The sequence below is a fragment of the Parasteatoda tepidariorum genome, chromosome 10 (genome assembly GCF_982258835.1).
Source record: "Parasteatoda tepidariorum strain Cologne lab strain chromosome 10, Ptep-v5.0, whole genome shotgun sequence".
NCBI classification, from domain to species: Eukaryota; Metazoa; Arthropoda; class Arachnida; order Araneae; family Theridiidae; genus Parasteatoda; species Parasteatoda tepidariorum.
Window position 1 is genome coordinate 20,330,536 of NC_141764.1, and position 22,908 is coordinate 20,353,443.

The 22,908-nt window shown below is 26.6% G+C and overlaps 1 protein-coding gene across 2 annotated transcripts in view; it reads left to right on the forward strand.

The window, feature by feature from the left end:
• The window catches only part of LOC107456011 (mitogen-activated protein kinase-binding protein 1), a 90,906-nt gene that overhangs the window by 44,569 nt on the left and 23,429 nt on the right, over positions 1 to 22,908 (forward strand). For both annotated transcript variants that reach the window (XM_016073776.4, XM_043051177.3), the window contains exons 3-14: positions 678 to 769; positions 2,870 to 2,990; positions 3,401 to 3,493; positions 5,265 to 5,381; positions 6,551 to 6,649; positions 13,304 to 13,489; positions 14,683 to 14,843; positions 16,793 to 16,871; positions 16,980 to 17,093; positions 19,868 to 20,014; positions 20,261 to 20,327; positions 21,509 to 21,623. In XM_016073776.4, coding sequence (XP_015929262.1) covers positions 678 to 769; positions 2,870 to 2,990; positions 3,401 to 3,493; positions 5,265 to 5,381; positions 6,551 to 6,649; positions 13,304 to 13,489; positions 14,683 to 14,843; positions 16,793 to 16,871; positions 16,980 to 17,093; positions 19,868 to 20,014; positions 20,261 to 20,327; positions 21,509 to 21,623 — 1,391 coding nt within the window. The remainder of the gene's footprint in view (positions 1 to 677; positions 770 to 2,869; positions 2,991 to 3,400; positions 3,494 to 5,264; positions 5,382 to 6,550; positions 6,650 to 13,303; positions 13,490 to 14,682; positions 14,844 to 16,792; positions 16,872 to 16,979; positions 17,094 to 19,867; positions 20,015 to 20,260; positions 20,328 to 21,508; positions 21,624 to 22,908) is intronic.

Below are 22,908 nucleotides of genomic sequence, written 5' to 3' on the forward strand. Positions count from 1 at the left end.
TATCATCAAAGACATAATATATTATCATCAAAGACATAGTATTTTATCATCAAAGACATAGTATTTTATCATAAAAGACATAGTATTGTACTTATGTAGAAGATTTCTACCAATGTTCTTATTGGCTTTTAAAAAAGTATATTAGCTATTTAGATTGTACATGGTGAAAAAATCAAAACATTAGCTAAATAAGAAACATATTAGCAAAATAAATTATCAAATATTGCTTCACTAATATTCTGCATTTTAAAGCGTGAAAATTCAATGCGTAAATAAGCGCGAAATATAAAAAAAAATTCAATGCATTCAATACAAACACTTAAACGTTTTTTAGACGTTAAGGTAGCTCCCAGTAGAAAAATATCAATTCAACAGCGGCCTTTTAAAGCATTCTCACTTCAATTAATTAATTAATTCCTAATTGAGTTTAAATTAAATATTGTCATGTTTTTAGTGCATGAATCTGAATTGAACAACCTGATAATGCTCACTCTGGTTATTGTTATCTGGTTGCTCACTACGTGCTCTTGCGCGCCGAATCCAATCAATTAAAAATTAAAACTGTTGCCAGCGCGAGAAAAGAAATATCATCGGTTTTATTGATACATACATACATACGTACGTATTAGCGTTTTATATAATATAGATAGTTTTAAACTTAACTCTTTTGTCTTTAGGTAAAGCTAGAAAGGGTGCTTGGTCTAACTGTTTCCAATAATTCTGCTTTTGACTGTGATCCAAATGCAAGCATTGTTGCATATCCTGCTGGGTAAGTTTTATGTATAAATGCTAAGCAATATCATTTATCTAATCTAATTTTAAAAAATTGTTTTTTTATTGGAGCAGAATTTTATGTTAAATTTATAAATAATTGGGAGATTTCGCATAGGGTTATAATTTCCCCTTACAGTAATGTTAACACTCTTTAAGTTTCACAGCGCACAAGCGAAATTTTCCCTTCAAATAACCACGTAGGAGTAGAAAATAAAGTTAGCATTAAGGCCAGTTAAAGTTAACTAAGCTTTTTATTGAAAACTCTCTACTTTTGTGTGAAAAACTAAAACTGTTTCTAATTTCATAAATGCTACACTTTTCATTTTTATAAAAATTATAATTTGTATATATTCTTTTAAAATAATTTTAATAGAAAATCTGTCATCAAAGAAAAACATGTTTTATTTTGTCGTTTATGACTCTAATAAATTAGTGTTCGAACTGCCGTATGTAATGCTGCACCAAAAGATACAGATCTTTCATAAATTTTGTAAGCTTTTCTAACTAAATTGATGTTAGTTATGTCTAATTTAATTATGTTATTATGATGTCTAATTTAAAGTAATATTTTATGTTCACTACTACTAATTAAAACTGATTTGATTCTTTTAATAGGAGCAATATAGGTAAAATCGGAAATAATAAATATAAAATTTTAGCATAAATTAAACTGAATATTTTTGCATAATTTCACAATATAAAAATATTCAGATCTGTTATTTTTCTTTTATGGCTTTCAGACGAAACAATAATTTTGCATCATAAAATTTCTTTCTCTGTATAATGTATATAAAGTAATCCTTATCAAATTACTTTTAAATTTATTTAAAATTAAATTTATTTTCATGGATAAGGGATGTACACAGTTATCATTTAATGTATGACGTTTGCAACTGAATCTCTAAAGATGATTAAAAATTAATTTCCCCCCTTATTAAACCATTACTTACTAAGTTATAATTATACTCAAGCAATTTTTCCTTTGCTAAGATTGTCAAACATAACAACTTTGTCTTTATTTGTGTGTGTGCTTTTTAATGCAACTGTAGATATTTTTCCAATTGTGTGCTTTTTTAATGCAACTTTAAATGTATTCTTAAGCAGCAAATGCGAATTATGTTTTTGATTAGTTTGCATCTGCAAATAATCACATGCTGTCAAAATGAGCTAAATGTGATCTTTAATTTTTTTTTCATCGAAACTTTTAACATAAAAAAATATTTTATCATTTTCTATAACATGAATCAAAACATTTACCATAAAAATAAACACCCCACCCATTTGCATCAGGACTTATAGTTTGTCTGCTGATTTATTTTTAACCACTTAAACAGGACTCCAAACCACAAGAAAATAATTATCAGTGGCCCAGCTATCAATATCAACTGTCAGGCGCAAACAGATTTACAAATTAGAGTTTATATTCATCCCATTCTTATAAAATAACTGCTGAAAATGTTTGTTTTTTTTAACAATAAAAGTTTTAATAAATAATCTGTGAAATTTATTTGAAAATAACCAGTCTACTTATATTTGTTTTTTAATATTTTATTTGTTTCTCTATTTTTTGTTAAGCTAAATTTAAATGGATTTTTATTACTAGACTTTTATAAAACTAATTAGAACATTATTAATAAAAATGCAATTGTCTATAGTTTTTGCTCTACAATCATAATCAATCATACCCAATACAATCATATTATGATCAATTTTTTATAATCCTCATAGTTTTTATTTTATACTATGCTGAGTAATCAGATAAAACTTTCATTAAAGACCACAATTTTGTTCATGATATTCATAACCTGTGTCTAGAACAAAACTGTTAGTTAAAAATTATATCACATTTATATTAAATTTATTTTGTGCTCTTGCACCCAATATATTAATAGCATGCATCTTACATAGTGTTATACTTTTTACAAATATTCATTTTGCTTTGAAATAAGTAGCTTTTAAAACTAGATTCCTTATAACTTTTAATTGTACTTTTACTTCATTTGTTCTGCGTATTATTTGCTTTCTTTATTTTTACTTACATTAATTGTATTTGTATTATAACATAATGTATATGTTTTATTTTTTTATTTTCTAGTTGTGTTGTTGTTATTTATAATCTACGAAAAAATAAACAAGGCCATATTCTCAGTAGTTCCAAAAAGACAATCACTTCCTTGTCATTTTCTTCAGATGGCAAATATTTGTCTACAGGAGAGGTATTATTTTGTTGACATTATTTAAGATACTCTTCGATAGCCATTATTTAATATAGCACTTTTATTTAGTATTATTGCTTTTGAATATTTTTCTTTTTAATATTAACTTTGTGTAAAATGGTTTACGTTGATATCATACTGGGTAACTGTTCTACTCTTTTGTTTTGTATAAAAAGGATCAGAGAAAGTTTGTTTTGTTAAAAAAGATGAGAAAAACTATGAAAACTTATAACTTTAAAAAGTCCCAATTTTAAAAAATAATGAACTGTTACTGTTTTTGTAATTGTTTTTTATCCCACTGATTAACTGATTGACCAATACTGTTTGTTTTTTTTAATTTATTAACATTATTATCAATTTTTTGTGTGTCTTTGTTTGAACTTGATTAATGCTATGATTTTAAATTTCAGTGCGGACACCAGCCTCATGTTCGAGTTTGGGATGTTCAGGAAAAAATTCAAGTAGCAGAATTTCAGGGCCATAAATATGGAATTAATTGTGTAGTAAGCAGACTTTGAAATTGAATATTTCTAATTTACTATTATAGATCTATATGTAGTGCGGCTTTCTGGAGAACTCCAGACATCAGTCTCTCGTCGTTGCGGTTACCATGGTAATAAGGAAATGCCACTTTGAATTGGGGTGTGGGGTAAATAGTTTTGTCTTGACCTTATAATAGGTCAGCATGAGTTAAACCAAGTGGCACCTTCATTCCTCCATTGCACCCCCATCAGAAATATGCTCTCGCTTGTTACTATAGCAGCAGTCAGCCCCAGTCTTTTAATCTGGAGGAGTTCTCCTCAAAGTCGCACAATACAATGTGTGTAATCAGTAGAACTTGGCTCATGACACTCTTTTTCCAAAATATAAAATAGCCACACATAGTGAGGATAACGCACTCCATCCAAGAGAAGATTGTAAAGATTCATCTGGTAGAGACCAGCAACTTTCCATAAATAAGAAACTACACAGACACAATGGATTCATATTTTTAATGAGAAATTTGATACAATGAAAAATATTTAATGTAACATTGAATCGGCAAGTTACAAATTTAAAATGACAATGCTAGACGAATTAGACATTCCCATTAACACTTAAAAAAAAAAAGCAATTATGATAGAAAAGAGCAATCATTATAGAAGTAACAAGTCATCTTTATTTGAATAAGGTTCATGAAAACACATTCTGACCAAATTGAAATTAAGTGCTATGATTATCTCTAAATTTAAAATACTAATACAAATTCTAATCTATCACGTTATATAATGCAGTATGCACTCCTCATTCGATAACTCTGATCCCTGGTTACAGACTCCATGTGCACCGAAACAGTTATAATTATAGCTTAGAAATCCCAAATGTTAGAATTAAGTTACTAATGTCCATTGATCGGAGCATCTGATATCCTATATGGACGGAGCGTTAGAAGTGACCACTTCATCTTGGTGAAAAAGTAAAACATGTTAGTCAATTCATATGGATAACAAAGTTTAGCTTTTATTCTATTTTAAAAACAGCACAATTGCCTCGTTTAGAACTAACTGTAATCACTTTAATTGTTAACATGTCTTGGTTGTCAAAGTATTATGTTTCTCTCAAACATTTATGAAAAATATCATACTTCTCTTACCAGTTTTTTTATTTTTAATTGCACACTGCAGCAACTTTATAGATATAATATCAAATTTAAGATGTGTATAATGTATTATAAAACTGGAGAAAAATGTTTAGTTCTGTCACTGCTTTTTTTAAAAGCAGCTAAGTATTGGTTTTAAGTTTTTGTTCGGAAATAACAATCATTATTAGCTAAGTAAATTATATAATTTTAGGTTTATTCATTTATTCCTATTTTTATCTAATGGTAAAAATTATACATAATAATAAAAATGTATTACCAGTATCATTTAAAAAAAAAATTAGTCATAACTTAGTATGTTAACTATATAAAGTTACTTGTAAATAGTTCTTTCCTTTCCATTTTTACTTTTATCTATGCTAGCAAAATCACATGCATCATTCAATTCAACCAAAACTTGTAGCTTATCATGAACAAGGGAAGCTAAATTGATGATGTTTATAATTAATGCTCCCTCTTAACTCTAGATTAATTCTTTAATACAAATTTGTACAATATTGTTATTTGTACAAATAACAATATTTAGTTAAATATTATCAATGTATTAGAAATGATTTTTGAGCTGATACTGGGAAATGGTTTTTATTCTATGTCTGTCTATAAAGTCTTGTTTTTAACTATTTATAATGTTTTAGGCATTTTCTCCCAATTTGAAGTATGTGGTTTCAGTTGGATCCCAGCATGATATGATAGTCAATGTTTGGGACTGGAAAAATAATGTTAAAGTTGCTTCCAACAAAGTATCTTGTAAAGTAGGTTTAGTTTTATTTGTGAAATTTTGTAAAAACTGAAATTATTTATTTGTGTTAGTTTATTTTAATGAGATAACTTGCTGGTTATGAAAGTTTATTTTCTCTGATATCATATTTTTTTCCTTAATTGAATGAATTTTTTTTTATACAATTATCATTTAATTGTAAATTTTACCAGAAAATTTGTGAAAAATGTATCGAATTTTTTAAGGTGTAATGTTCTATCATGATATGTTTAAAGCAGTTTTTAACTGATATGAATGTTTAACTATTTTTTTTATCATGAAAATCTTAGCGATACAGAATTTATTGTTTTTCTCTCACTCACGCAAAATTTAATATAATTGAACATTTATTTTCGTTTGGTTGTATCTAACCTTAAAACTAACTTTCAATTTAAAAATAACTTTTTAAATGATTTTCTATTTTATTCCTTTTTATGTTAAGAGTTTTAATTTTAGGAATGTTTTAAAACAAATCTTCACAGTGTTATTGCTTTAAATAGTGTTGAACTTTAGTTATTTTGTATTTCTGTTTTTAGTTTTTATTGCCTTAATACGAGTTTTTTACTGTCTTTTGCCATGTGAACTAAGCCTCTTATGAATAACATGCTATTTTTAAAACTTTTAACAAGTGGATCAAGTTTTGCCCATTTCTAGCTGATTTCTTTATGGGGATAGGAATGGCTCATTGTTTCCACATGATATTCACTACTTGAAAAATTACCTACTTCCTCATTGCATTAATTATGTTCTTAAAAATATACGGAAAAAATTAAGAATCATTCATTGATTTTCAGCTAGATGAAAAAAATCATGCGAAGTTGGTGATTTTATTTTGTTTTATTTTTTTAATTATTTTTTTTATTTTTTTAATGTTTCAACATATTTGTCTGTTTTTAATGAGTCAAATATTCTCAAAAATTTAGGTTACATTAAAGCTTTACTTTTGAAAAAGGACAGCTTAACTTTTGACTTTAAAATACCCAAATAGTTTATTTTTTTTATTATTTCTAAAAGAACTTTTATAAAGAAATTTTTTAAAAAAATGCCTTTAAACTGTTATTTTTGTACTTTGGAAATATATTTTTTTGTTAATGATTATCAGATCTTACTAGTTTATTGTTTTCTTTATTGCTTTCTTCAATTACTATTTTTATTTTGTTATAGGTTAAAGCTCTTTCATTTGCATCAAATGGAAATTATTTTGTTACTGTTGGAAACCGCCATGTTAAGTTTTGGTATTTAGAATGCTCCCGATCTGCAAAGGTAACTCAATTTAAACAATTGCTGTCATTGTGTGTTTAGATTTAAAAAATTCTTTTCATTTTTTAACTTTTTCATCGAAAATAAAATTTTGAGGTAATATTTTACAGATATTTAATAACCTTAATATTTTGCATTAATGACATTAAATTTTTCAGATTTTAAATATTACTTTTGAGTGTTAAATAGCTTTCACTGATACTAGTTTTCATGTTTTTGAACTGAGAACTTTTAATGAAGCAATGACTTCGGTCGATTTCTTTTATGTCATCTGTTCTTTTCTGAATTTGTTGTGTTAATTATTTCTTTGTATTGCCTTGCCATTAGAAATAAAAAAAAATAATTTCTTAATTAATGGATTTTTTCTTTTAAAATACAATTATTTTTTATTTTTTAAAAGTAAATAAATAAATTTTTTTCCCTTAACACTTATTAACTGTACAGTCGGCAAAAAAAAAAAGATATCACCCTGAATAACTTTTGTTCTAATGATCGGATTTTCACGATCTAAGTGTCAATCTTAATGGTTCCCGGGGGTGACCTCAAATATGCTAATTAATTAGTGCTAACTATTAATTAAGTTACGAAATCAGACACAAAAACGTACTTTCTCTGAATAAACATGTATTTTTTTTTACATATTTGGAATCCTGACCCTTAAAATAGACAAAATTTCGAAAAAAATGGGTTGTAAATTAGGTCGCAATAAGGATTTATATATCTGGCGATGGTTTAAAAATATGCCAAATTACCTCGCCATAGAAGGGGAAATAATTTATAACAACCATAAAGAAACTGAAAGAATGACAAGATGGGAAAAGATAGTGCTTCTCGTTGCTAAGCAACCAAAAGAATTTTTCACGTTGGTTCCTGGGCTTTTTTTTTTTTTTTTTAAATCTCCTTTAAAAAGGAAATTTAAATAAATTAATAAATTATTTTTGATTCTCCAAGATTATAGAATCTTTGAATTTTTATCTGACATTATTTATTTTTGTAAAGCTGTTTTAATGTAATTTGTATGACAGTTTTGAATTAAAACCAAATTTTCATAAGTTATCATAAATTTATGAAGAGTTGTAGGGTTAAATGCTTTTGCCCCGCACTTCGAGTTTCTTAGGAAAGGAAAAAAAAGTGATCAAGCAAAGGTGGACCTGAAAAAAGATAGCTATTCTGATGCATAATCGCAAAATTTTATAGAAATCACGGTATTTATTTTCGATAAAATTGTAAAACTTAATAAATGTTATAAGGCATTTTAAAAGCATTTTGATATATATATATATATATATATCATAATAAATAAAAACAAAAAAAACACGAAGAAAATTACGAAAAATAATAAGTTTTATTTATTGCGCATAAGCTGCAAGTAAATAGAACTTATAAAATAAGTAAATAAGTTCAAAATGTAGAAAAAACTTGGGAAAAATTACGGAACAATAAAAAAGGGGGGAAGAAAAATAATAATAAAAAATAAAACAGCAAGAAACCGGAAAAAAAATTCTAAAAATATCCGGAAAATAAAAGATATAATCTTTTCATCAGCTTACACGATTATATCAGCAAAAAAATAGTACTTTCTATTATTGTATCAATATAGCCAAAGTAAAATATATCAATGCAATAGTTTGAGAAGCACTCACAAAAATTTTACAAAAAAATTACAAACATAATGGAACATAATAAGTAAAAATATCAAGCGAAATCAGAAAATTAAGTATAAAAAAGAAACAGAATAAAACATGAAACGAAATCTATGAAGCGAGCTGCGAATTCAAATGAACTTATTACATGAACGTGAAATTTTTAAAGAATTATTTAAAATATTTTCGAAAAAGATTACCACATTACAAAATATGAAACCAAAAGCGGAAATTGAGCTAAAAGCTTAAATAGAGGGGTTTTGTATTAAAGTGCGTTCTTACTGCAGTGTTTTGGTTATACCTATTTTATATAATGTGATTATAATGCTTTTTGAATTTATTATTCTGTTTTTATCGGAGAAAATAGTAACTTCGTTAAATCATGAAAATTCTTGGAATTAGACATGAAAAGTTATGAATTTGAAAATCTAAAATGTAGCAGATACCCTGTATTAAGGAAAATAAAATATTTCATTTGAAATCTCTTTTTTTATTCAACATTATTTCATTTTATGCTTTACAGAATATTAAAACGGTGCGGAGATCAAGGAGGTATGTAAATAGGAAAATATATTAAAATCCATATCTTAAGTTCAGAACCTTTTTTCATGGCACTTGTTAACCAAAATGCTGTAATAATATTGTCAGCATTTCAATTAAAAGAACTAATTCGTTCTGTTTAAAACTATCTCTATCACACGACTTTTTTTTTCCGAATGTCGCATACCTCCCTTAACTATATCCGTACTTCTTCAACTACGATTAAAATAAAACTTTATTTTAAGGAGCAAGTCAAGAATTTGTACTTCTTAATATTTGCAAATGATATTAAGTAAACTTAGTTTGCAGTAAAAAGAGTTGATGTTATTTACACACTCCTTTCGTTAGTTCTTTAAAAAACATGATTAAACGAAAATTAGGTTTATAATACCCTTAATTAAACAAGAGTAACAATTGTTACAGTTTTTACAATACTTTTTCAACTCTGACACTCTTTTCATGAGATAACTTCTTTTGCCAACGATTTTGTCCCTTTTTTTTGTTAGTTGAAACCAGCTTACGTATTCTTGTAATTTTTACATTTTATCTTTGAAATTTCAATCTCGAAAGATATGCATGAAGTGACGCCTAGTCCAAAGAATCTAAGTTAAATAGTTGTAAGGCCGATTATTACGAAAACAATTAACTACTCTGGTTCAATGAAACAATTACAGTAAAACTTGGGTAAGTTGACCACTTCATGTGCATTGTTTTAGTGGCCAACGTAGACAAGTGGTCAACTTATAGAAGGGGTGGGACATTGTTTACTTTTTCGTTTCCTACATGTTGCTATACATTTAAATTTTTTTTTTTACTTGACTTAAAAATTTGATTTAGCAAATGGCCAAATGAATATCTCAAGAAATGTGTTTAAACCTAAACGAACTTCAATTTGTTACACAGAAATAATTTTAATATTTAACTAACTTTTAAAAAAAAATTATTTTGTTAGTTATGCATGTGAAGTGTTTAATGAAAATAATTTCTTAAAATATCAGAACACGAAAACATTGAAAACTTTAACAAAACAAAATTATTTTAGCACTTAAAAATTTATTCTGTTATTACTACGCATACAAGCCTATTTGCTCACTATTGCAACTGGAAGAGCAACTTTTCAACTAACACGCCTGTTTTCAATGAATGAATGAAAGAAATGGTCAAAAGCTGACTCCCTACAGTTTCCCCAGATGGTCAACTCACAAAAAGGTTTAGATTAGCTTTTTACACTATTTCACCAAACAAGTGAAATATTAACATACATTGCGAAATGACAGAAAAATTTCTGAATTTTTTTTTTCTGGTCAATTTATGAGGGTTTTAGAATAGAATTTCATAATACTCCTAGAAAAAATTAAGTTATTTCAGTGGTCAACATACAAGATAGACAGGTGGTCAAGTTACAAAGGTTTTGCTTCTTTATTATGTAGGAAAATTTCCGTTCTTGATAATTGAGGTCAACTTATTCAGGTGTAAAACTTACAAGTGTGTTCAACTTGGCAGGTTTCACTGTTTAAATAAATCATTAATATTCTTGTTTTTTTATTACGAAATATTAGGAGAAATTTGTATACATAATTTCTTCAAAACGTGTGTTAAAACTATGATTATAAGTTATTTAAGAAGAAAAAAGTCAAATGGAGTAAAAGAACAATTTTTGAGATGATGATTCTAAAAATAGCACTTTTTTCAAATCTTTTTGCAATTTTTTATTTTAGAAGTTGTTTAACAAAACAAGGCATATCGAACATTTTCCTGATATAGCAATATTTTTTTGAACTGTGCAAAAGTTGAGAAATTATACAAACAACTTTTAAAGAAAATATTTTCAACTTTTTAAGACAAAAGGGTAACTTTAAAGGGTTATCGCACAAGATTAACTTTGAATGTTGAATTAAAATTGCATGCCCATAGTTTTTTGTTCATTTAAAAAACAAAACAATCTGTTAAATTTTTCCCCTGTGCGCACATACGCATTTACTTTTCATTACTCGAATAAATAAGAAGTAATAAAAAAAATAAAATTAATAATTTATCTTCATTTTTCGTAAACAATAGTATTTTTAGTAAATAGTCAGCTGTTCTGCTTCGAATGATATTGAGTGTGATCAGTAGAATATTTTTAATTTCTTAACAAGATTTAATTCTCAGATAGCTGGCAATAATTTTAAGTTTTCTTTCAATAAGAACTTAGCAATAATTTAAAAAGTAATTTTATTTTAAAGAAAAACATAAATTAAATTACTTAAACAATTGATTAGTATATTATTGGAAAAAAATATACATAATAGAATTTAAAAAAAAATTGCATTAAAATTCAATAAAAAAGTTAGAAAAATAATTCTGCGAAACACGCATAAACAGGTAATTTACAAATTTATTTTAAGATTAAGGCGATATATAAGATGTAAAGAAGTTTTAAAAAACTCTACTCTAAACTCAGCTGCACGACAGCCCATGGAGGGCCAAGGCCTACTATGCCCATCTCAGTTTTCTGGACCTAGGGCTCTGGGGTGCAGGAGCAGATGTTCCGGTCAGGTGGTCAGCCGAACGCGGAACCCCCAGTGTTTAGTTCCCAATCATGCTTGGTACTTATTTATCGACCCACTGAAGGGATGAAAGGCTGGGTCAGCCTTGCCCGGCCCGAGGAACGACAGGGCGAAGCGCTACCGCTCAGCCACCGGGGGAAGTTTTAAGATGATTAAAAATGTTGACTACGCATTCGTATTAATAATTGTAAAATATATATTCAAGAAATTGATAAATATATTATTCCAAATCTATGCATACGTGTGTATATTATTGAAATTGTATCAGTTATTGAAAAAGAAAATCAAAAATTAAAAAATAATCACATTAAGTAAGCACAATCTGGTGCATAATCATATTCTATCAGAAGCACGCCTTTATAAAACTAGACATTCGTTGAATAAAGTGTTTTTTATTCAAAATGTTTTATTCATAATTTCTTTACTAAATTACAAATACATTATTAAATGACTAAAAAGAAACATCGTATTTTATAGTTTGAAAGAAATAAAAATAAAAAGATTAGCAAACGATTATTAGCGAAAAAAATATGAATGAAATTTTACACTACGCGTGCGAAGTCAAGTTCCTCGCAAGTTTATCACATTTTAATATTAATCGCCCCATTTAATCATTTTTTTATTGTCGCCAAATTATTTTTTTAAAAATAATTAATTTTAATTTTTTTCAGCTTCTAATAAATAAAAACAGTTGAAACTTTAGATTTTTCTATTGAAAAATATGTAGATTATTATGGTATAAAAAAATTCATACCTTATAATTCAAAATTTTTTCATCCTCAATTTAATTAAATAATAAAAAATAATTAATAATTATTAAAAATTATTTTTTTCATGAAATTATCTTTGGGTAAATGAGTTTTATGAGTGGGTGCAATTTTTTTTGAATTGCTTCATTAGTTTTGAAAATATGACTGAAAACGCAAAAAGCGAAATTAACATTAAGGGGTACGAACTTTGGATCGCTCTCCTGACCAAACTATGGGGACCACATTTCCCAGATTGCGGCTACCCCCTATATTTTGAAGGTTATGAATCCAAATATGTAAAAAAAAATACATGTTTATTCAGAGAAAGTACGTTTTTGTGTCAGATTTCGTAACTTAATTAATAGTTAGCACTAATTAATTAGCATATTTGAGGTCACCCCCGGGAACCATTAAGATTGACACTTAGATCGTGAAAATCCGATCATTATAACAAAAGTTATTCAGGGTGATATCTTTTTTTTTGCGGACTGTACATCCAGGTGTTTAAGTCTACCAGTGAAAAAAAAATATATATAAAAATTTATGGAAAAAACTTAAAAAGTAATTAACAATATTTTACATTGTTCTCTTTGGATATAATGCATTTACCCTCAACTAAAGAGGCTTTAACGCACACTTCATTTGTGAAATTAATTGTACATAACTTATTAAAAATATTTCAGAAACACAAAAATTGACTCAGAGTTATTCATATCTATCTCATTGTTTATAATGCATTGGAATGTTTGACTTTATTACCAGTGTATAAGTCAGCTACCTGATTTTCGAAAATTTTACTTGCACACCAGGTGGTTTTCCTATAGTCCTACCTGCAAGTAATGCTAAGCAGTTTGATATAGAAATTTCACCTTTCAAAAAAGGGTGACTTATCACTACATATTGCTTTAAACTTCCAAAAAAAAAAAAAATGCATTTTGCCCTTTTTCTATCTCTTTCTTTGTGCACTATTCTATTATTGAGTAAAAGCGACATACAAACTAAGTTGTACCTGATGCATTTAACTTTATTTCCAAATTTCTTTCTTTACTAACATGGTTCATCTTAAGGAGTAAGGATTTTCTGTTAATTTATATCAAATATTCAGAAAGTTTTCCTGTTAGTTGTATTTCACAAAAATATCTATTCATTGACTATGGATTTATTGTTCTATTTCAGTATAAACATGAAGCAGTGCCATTGATGGGACGATCTGCTATATTAGGAGATCAGCGAAACAATTATTTTTGTGATGTTGCCTGTGGAAAGGGAGATATGACTGAAAGTACTTATGCCATTACCAAATCAGGTCTACTTTGTGAGTTTAACAGCAGACGTCTCCTGGATAAATGGGTTGAATTGAGGGTAAACAAATTTATTAATTCTGTGTTTAGTTTTACTTTGCTTATCAATCATATCCTAATATGCATTTTTTAACTAAGTTACTCTATGTGTATAGGGAATTCATGATTTTGTTTTATTTCTTTAATAAATACTGCTTAATAATATTACACTTGAGTCACAATTAGGAAAAACTTGGTTTTGAACATTAGCTTGAAGTTCAGGGATCGGTTGTGACCCTGTGGCAGAATCGCAGCAACATTAACGCTGAACCCTAGAGAGTTCTTGCAGAAAGATTTTTCTTTTGAAAATTAAAGAAAAAAAGTACAATTTCTTTTCTACAGAAATTTAGACGTAATATTTGAAACGTGCATTTAAATAAACACATTTTATCACATTCAATGTACGCTGATAGTATCATAAATCAATATGTTTTGATTGTATTTTCGGCAGTCATTGATATTGATTTTCATGTGGATTTTAAATATCCGAATATATTTCAAACAATATGGAAAATTCAAATTGTGCATTTTAGTATTTATTTTTTAAAGCAATGATTCTATCTAAGTTTTTGGCTGTTATTGATTTTTCCACAGTTTTTAAATCCGATATTTTCTATACGATATTATTTATTGCAATAACCTAATCTCGAAATGAAACACGCATTTGAGAAGTCCATTTCGCGAGATTTTGTCGACAATCTTATTTTCAGCTATTACTACTACGGATTTTATAATTTCTAATTATTTCTTTTATTTTGATGATTATTTACAAAATATGAAAAGAAAATAATTATGGCATCCTCCCCAGACAAAATCTGAGAATATCACCCATAATATTAGAATAAATAATTATTACATGTTCAATTTAAAAAATTATGTACTTTTTTTGTAAACACAGCACTTATGCAATTTTAAATTAGTAGCATGTTTGTTATAATTAAAAGCATCTTGAAGAAATTTATTAGTGCTCGAGAGTTTTGTCACAGAAAGCTCGAAAAAATACTGCCACAGGGTTGTGACTTAAATCAGTTGTTGATTGTGACTAATCAGTGTCTAGCTTTTTTTAATTTATTAAATGATAATAATTGCTACTTACGCAATGAATTATCTTTGTTAAGTGAGTATTTAACTTAAGTCTTTTTTCTTTTTTTTAATGTTGGTTAAATTATTTTCATTAAGTTCATAGCTAAGTCAATGTTTCTTTTCTTTTTACAGACTACTAGTGCAAATAGTATATCAGTGGGAGATAATTTAATTGTCATTGGTTGTGCTGAAGGTGTAATTAGATGTTTTAATCCTTTTAATTTAAACTTTATATCAACATTACCTAGACCTCATGCACTAGGAGTAGATGTAGCTAAAGGTCTAGTGGCAGGGTGAGTTGCTTGTTTTTGCCATTCTCTTAAATTTGTTACGTATAGATTTTATTATTTTTTTCTTCTAATTTCTTTATATCTATGAAATATTCTAAAAAAAAATGACTTATTTGATAATTTTATTACTTTATTCTTTCTTTCAATGAAACAAATCTTTTTCTTAAAAATTTTTTTATTTTGCTGTTAGGTCGCCAAACATTTGGTATTTGGCCAAATCACTATTTGTTACATCCTTAATTGCTACAGCAATCCTCCGCAACAACAAAATTGTTCAAAATATCTTCTGATTCAACTCTGTTTTGAATTTCACCAACATATTCATTTGTACAACAAAAAAAATTGTAAAATCTTAATATTCAATAACTTCCTTGCCAATTTTATACTACTCCTTTTTCATTCATTAAATTTTTAAAAAAGAATAAAAATCACAATTCTGTTTTTGCTGATTTTCAGATTTTTTTTCCATGCTGTATGTAAAACAATAATAATAATAATAAATTATAAAAAGAAAACTACTTTTTTATCGTCAGTATAAAGAAGGAAAAAAATATTTGGATGTACTTAATAATGCTCTTCAAGCACATAAGATTTTGACTGAAGTGTGAAGTTTTTAAATTATGTGATAAAAAGTAGTGAATTATATGGCATTATTCTTAACTTATGGAGACCTATTTTCATGTTGCTACCTTTTTTTGAATGCTATGTACTTTTCTAATTGGATGAAACAAATTATACATTATTTGAAATCACATTTCATAATGCTTTTTATGAATGGTTATTCATAATTCTCTCCGAGATGAATGCAGCAAATAAAAGAACGTTGAATTAAATATAGAGACAATTTGAGGTTTTATTTACAGCTTCTGTGTGTTCTATGTCTGAACTCTTAGTTAACACACACCAATGTGATAGTTCCGTTTCTGCCAAATTCTATTTAATATGGTATTATCAATTTTGAATTATTTGATACATCTCATTCTGATTTAACACCCAAAAAGCTTTATGTTCATCCAGTTGCAGCTGTCAGTTTGGCATGTACTGTCTTCTATGAAATTGCTGTTAATAAAAAGCTGGAACTGTTTTCTGTATTTAATGCAAGGTATATTTTTGCTGTATTCATCTTAATACTTTTACTATAACTTTCTGAACTGAAATTAATGGATTTATGAACTGCCCTGCATAATATACCTATAAATTCTTTAAGATTATTCTAAACTTTAAATTAATTTGGACCTTGAATATAAATGGATACTATTTAAAATGTTTTGTTTTTTTATTATTATAAATATAAGGATTTTTAAATATTCAAAACATTATTTTTAGCTTGATTATATTTTTACAATGTGTGCTGCAACTACTAGATCTGTACTGGATGAATTTGTTGTGGGTAATAAATTATTCAAGTAAATTATTGATGCAGCTAACAACTTAATTTGTTTGTTTTATTTAACTAATTAACTGGTGTAAAATATTCAGATCGCTGGCTTAATCCTTAATTTTTAATCTTAAAGCTTTGGCGAACAGAGATTTATATTTCATTTTTATTATTATTATTTATGTTTCTTGTGCTTCTTTTCACATTTGTTAATTAATATTTTTCTTCAATCTACTATTCATGAGTAAAATAAAGTGTTTCTTTTATAATAATATGTAACAAAGCATTCCACATATTTATTAATATATAAATGTCTTTTTTAATTTCATCAAATCATTTTCAGATTCAATTTTTTGAATCATTTACATTTTCTCTTAATTCATTGTTCATAATTAAGGCTTGTTACTAAACATAGACAAATTCCTTATATCTGTTTATTTTATTTTAAGCAACACTATTTTAGTTTTAGAAACACTAAATGAGAAAAATAATGGATTCACATTCTTATGTTAATTTTATTTATTCTTTTTTTTAATTTTCTTTTTATAATGTTTAAAATTTTGTCATTTTACAGTAAATCAACATCCTCGCATCAACCTAGTGCCAAGTATCCAGATACCATTGCCATAGCTTTAGATGAAATTAATAACAAAGTAACCATTATTTTTTCATTATTGTTAGATTTCTTTCTTATGTACTATATATATGAATGTGAAAATGTGTTAACTTAATAATTTATGTGCATTATTGTATATGTTTAGGTCACTTGTGTATATAATGATCACAGTTTATACGTGTGGGACATCAAAGATACCAAAAAAGTAGGAAAATCTCATTCTTTCATGTATCATAGTGCCTGCATTTGGGGTGTTGAAGTAAGTGTGACTTTGATTTGTAAATGAGTGTTTTTTTTATGTAATTTTATCTTAATCGAGTGAAACCTTACCTTACAATCACTCATTAGGGGTGGACATTTCACATTGCCCACAATTTACAAAATTTAAAATTTTCCTTTGGGAATAAACCATTATATCCCTTTTCCTTTTTTTTTTATTTTTTTTTTTACATTAACTAGACAGAAACAGTAAATTGTATTTAGAGAAGCTCTTTTAAATCACTTAAAGTACAGCAGTCTACATTTTAAAAAAAATTTTATTATTTTTCAATATAAATGAAACATTTATGTACGTGTTTTATTACAGACGAATTAATGCAGTAGGGTGAGACAAATAAAAGTATGAGAGGTTTGCAGAAAGAAATGCAACACTGACACTTCTTTATAGTTTTTAATTAATAATTGATTGCGTTATTACAATTTCCTGATTGTATGGTGTATTGTGCATTGTAGCAACAAAAAAAATATTTTTTATTTATCTATTTATTTTTTTTATTATTGGAGTTGACACCTTTATAAAGAAGTCTTTGTAGCACATCACATGCCAGGGAGATATTTCAGATTTCATTATTGACTAGTATAAACCATTCATTAGTTATTCATTTATTGTATTTTCAACAATACTTTAACGGGTAATTGCGAAACTGTTTTTTCTCGCTCCAAAAAAGATTAAAGCATAATTAAAATGTCAAATTAGTCCTATTCTTTTAATTTATGTACGAAGGATAATTAATTTTTTATCATTTATAATCAAATTTCTATATTTAGTTTTAACTGCTAATAAATAAAATTTAGTTCTACAGGTTTCATTGATAATGAATAAACATTGTTCGTAATTCGTATGAAATGTTCTACGAATTGTGATTTGAATGAAAGTGATTAATGAATTACATACCGAATATTACTTTAAAGTGATTTGCAAATTACTCATCGGGATTCTCACATCATGATTTCAATTAAAGTTATTTCTGAATCATATAATGTGATACTTATTTAAATAATTTCAGAATCGTGCCTCACAATTTTCATTCTAGTACTATTTTACCAATCACGCATTGCGATTCTCAAAAAAGAAATTGAAGAATTACCACTCGCAATTATCATCAAAATGATTTAAGAATCACAAATTGCATTTTGCATCATAATGATCTCAATTCACATGAAAACTATTAGTTAATCACGCAACAAAATTCATATTGAAGTGATTTATATATCACATATTGTGATTTACGCCTTGCTAATGCGTTTTGTATCATTTACTATCCCTATTGTTCCGATTTAAGAAACATAAACCACAATTTCAATTTACAAATCACGCATTGTGATATATGATTTACATAATCTTTAAAACTTACTTCACCTTTCTTATAATTTTGATATGCATAGTATGTCTAGATTCATATAAATGCGATTTAAAAATTACGCTTAGTGGAAATTACGCATATTCACAAAATTTTAAAAATCACGCTTCACATTTTATGGATATATTTTAAAGAAAATAAAGTTTGGTAAGTCTTAATTAGTTTTCTGTAAAATTTTGTTCTGCAATAGGTTTTATTATGTTTAAATCACATTACTCATTTTCTGAAGTAATTTCATTTTCTGAATTTGTTATTAAAATTGGAGCAGTTATGTTAAATGGATATATTTTGATATTTTATCTAATTATATACATTTCCTGTAACTTGAAATTTGATCTAACATATTAAAAACATTTATTTATATTTTAATAACCGTGCAATTACACAAACTTTATTAATTATTTACTAAGCTTGTTTAATGTAAAATGCATTATTCATTCCTTCAATTTCATTAATTGTAATTTACTTCATTTAGTTTTTCAAGAAAAGTTTCACTGATGCTAGTTTTTAAATGTTGGCTAGTATCCTATGGCAATTGGAGTTTTTTTTTTTTTTATCAAATAGAATTTTTTAAAGTGATTTGAAACAGCAATGTAACTATCAACCATTTGTATTATTAGATGATAAATTTAAAAAAAAAAAAATTGTCGTCAAATGAGCATTGTGCTTTAAATATATACAATTTCTGCTTCAACGTAATTGTGAAATCTAGTTGACATTCAATTAACATATAATTGTAATACCAAATAAGTCCTTGAAAAATTTGATTTAGGTTCTTGAAAGTCATTGAAAAGTCCTTGAATTTTTAAAAAAAGAATTGAGTGGGAAACCTGTCAAAGAAAACTTTAATTTCTTTTTCTTTATGGATGAAATGTCTTTTGAATACAGCTTTATGAATAAAGCAAATATTTATGTGGATAGTATTATTAAGTATTTTGATACCGATTACAATTAAGACTCAAAGTTTTAAAAAAGTAAATAAATAAATGAATGAAACCTATGAAATGTTAAGAATTTGTGTACATAAAAGTTAGAAGAATAAAATAAAAAAAAAATTAAAGAAACAAATTCAATGATGCTTATTTAATTTTACGAAATGTTAAGTGGTATGCATAAATATGACTTAAAAACAATTTAATTATAACAATTCAAAACAATTAGAACAATTCTTAGAAACAATTCAAAAATAGTTTTTTCAAACTATTTTTATTTTTAAATTTCTTATCCTTATATCTTTAAAGATATAGTTTGAAGCTTATCTATTCTATGCTAACTTTTTTTTAAAAAAAGTATAATCATGTCTTATTATGTTTTTTTTTTTTTTTGGAGACCATAAGTGATGCTAAATGATTACTGTTCTGTCTTTTTTAACAATTTGAATTTTTTTTTCCAGGTTTATCCAGAATTAAATGAAAATTTGAAAAATATTTTGCCCAAAGGAACGTTTTTAACTTGTTCTAGTGATGATACTATTAGATTTTGGAATCTTGAACCTTCTATTGAAGATGATACTGGTTACCATAGGAACATCTATAGTACTGTAGGTTTTTTTTTTTTTTAACTTTTAAACATTTAACTTTTTTAACAACCGGAATATTAAATTATTTCATTTTATAAATCTTCAGTATGAACTATTTTTTTTAATATTTATTTTAATAAAATAGCTTCTAAAGAAGTTATCCTATTTAATTTCAATTTATATTACTTTTATGTATCTCATGTTACTAAAATATATTTTAAATGAACTTGTTGCCTTTATTTAAACTTTTTTGTTACATTATTTCAGGAATTGCTCAAAATTTTATACATTGATTCAGAGCTTTCTTACCTGTGTGATACAGAATTGAATTCTAGTAAGTGATTTCATTTTATCAAAATTTGCTTATAACTTATTTACTTATCCATTATGTGTTGCTTTTTGAAGAATGAACTTATTTATGTGTGACAATATTTTTTATTTGTGTATTTATTTTTGAATTTAATTATTAAATTTTGATTTCAGGATATATTGGTATGTAGCATGTTAGATTTTTTATTTGTAATTTGTGTTTGTAGTAGTTTTTACTATGACATGTAAATCCAGGTTTGCTAGGAAAGTTTGAAGGTTTTATCAAACTGGAAAATTCAGGAAAGGGCTGAAAATTATATTCTAAAACTAGACTGGTGTTATGTAATTTGACTTTAATATACCTCTCAGTCCAATACCTTTTCAAAAAATAATTATAGTTCTAATTCTGGAGGATTTTTTTTTTTGTGTTTTAATCTATATCATACCAATGATATAGCAACTAAAAGTATTTTTTTCCTCTTGATGCATTTATATTTATAAAATATGCATCAACTTAATCAATTGAATATTTATTGAGCTATTAAAAATGTTTTTCTATATTATTAAAAAAAGAGTATTATCCCAGACATTTATGCTAACTGGTAACAGATGTTTCCATTCTAGATTATATTCTTTTCACTCCTAACTCTTTCGTTTAAAAAGATTAAGAGATTTTAAAAAGATTAAGATTTAAAAAGATTAAGATTTTTATCATTTTGAGAAAAATGATAAAAATAATTTGAAATTTTTATTGATGCATTAATACTTTTTAGAACAATTCTGAATGCAATTTTTAAATATTTTTTGAAATAAAATAAAAAATTCTATCTAGACTAATTTTCTGTATAGCAAAATATTATTATTGTGCTTCCTTATTATTACTTCAGAAGCTGTAGAATTCATGATAAATAAAAATCATTAATGTGATTATTTATATCTAAACAATGGCATGATTTCAGTAATCAAATCTAACTAATTGTAGCTGTGCAATTTCTCTTCTTTTTTTTTAATTCACGAGTATGCCTTGTCATTACCGTCAAAAGCTACTAATTTTACACGACTGTAGCTATTAAAATCATATTTTCGCTGTGAAGAAAGTTGTACAAATGCATAAAATCCAAAATTAATTTCTACCTCTGTTCATATATTGTTCAGATTTACTATATTTCGAAAATATTTGCATAATGTCCCCTTTTTCTCATCTAGGTGGTAGTAATGACAAGGTTGATACCACATATGATGGCAAAAATGGAGTTCGGTGCCTCAGGATATGCCCAGATGGTAGAAATCTTGCATCCGGGGATCGATCGGGTAATATCAGGTAAATAACACCTATTTCAAATCATTTCTGAGTTGACCTTGCACAGTTTTCTAATACATTGGTTGATTTTATACTTTTGAATATAGCAAAATAAAAATAGATCACATTATTTTTCTAATATCACACTTTTACATGAAACCAGTCCTTAATATTTTCAGGTGAGTAGTTTTAAATTTTCACAGAATCTATACACAGAAACATCTTATTGTCTACAAGTCCTTTTCCTTCCTCCACGAGAATCGCTCACCTAGACATATGAAATCGCGACCTATCTTTATATGTCTAAAAACCCTTTAATTTTGAATTGATAAATTGCTTTTCGCACTTTGAAGTGCAGTTTTTTGCTATAAAGCAATCTTATTGTTCTTATGATTAAGTAAGTAAAATAAAAGAAAACCATTTTACAGTACGGAACCTTTTATCCGGTATCTAGAGAACTGGGAAAATTTTGCTCCCCCCCCCCCCCCCCCCCATTTTGAACTGGCACGATTGAGATGCAAAATGCAGAAATTCCAGTCATCCTTTAAGTAGAGAGAAAGGTGGGTAGGAATTTTTTTTTTCTTTGTCCTGTGTGTTCAGGTAAAACTTCAATATTTCTTTCTTAATCTTGAAAATCATTGGATAATACATTTCTTCTAGTAGTTAATCTTGTAAGTGTTAATTTTTGAGAAATATACTTACATTTTTTTTACCCTTATTTGACGTTATCCCGCATTGTTCATTTTTTAATTTTTTAACACTAGTCCGATAGGAAACGTAAAATCAGAGTTCCACTGTATTTCATTAAATTTCGTCAATTTTGGGATTTCCGTAACAGTTTTAAATAACTGGAATTGTCAGGGAATTTGGTTCTTAGAGAAAAGAAAATCTGGAAGTGATGCATTTTTTTGTCAAAACCTAAAAATATCCTGCAACAGAATAGGAAGAGAGAAAAAAACTTATATTATAACTTAGGGTACGTCTTCAATGATATTAGAATCAGCCCTTTATTTAACGAAGTCACTATATCCCGATAAAGAAGATTGTATGTGGATACTTTAAAAGCACAACACAAAACAGGTTTTAAGTTCAATAACACTAGATATAATTAAAAAAGAAATTAATTTCAATTTTATTTTGTAAATGAATATCTATTTTATATAGATATATCTTAGTTGTCAAATCTTGCAAACAGCATAAAAGTTGCACTTTCTGGATGGAAATCAAAAAAATTAACTATTTTAACGTTCGTGGTATTAAACAACTGGTGAAATTGTTTCAAATGCATTTTTCACCATAAAATGCA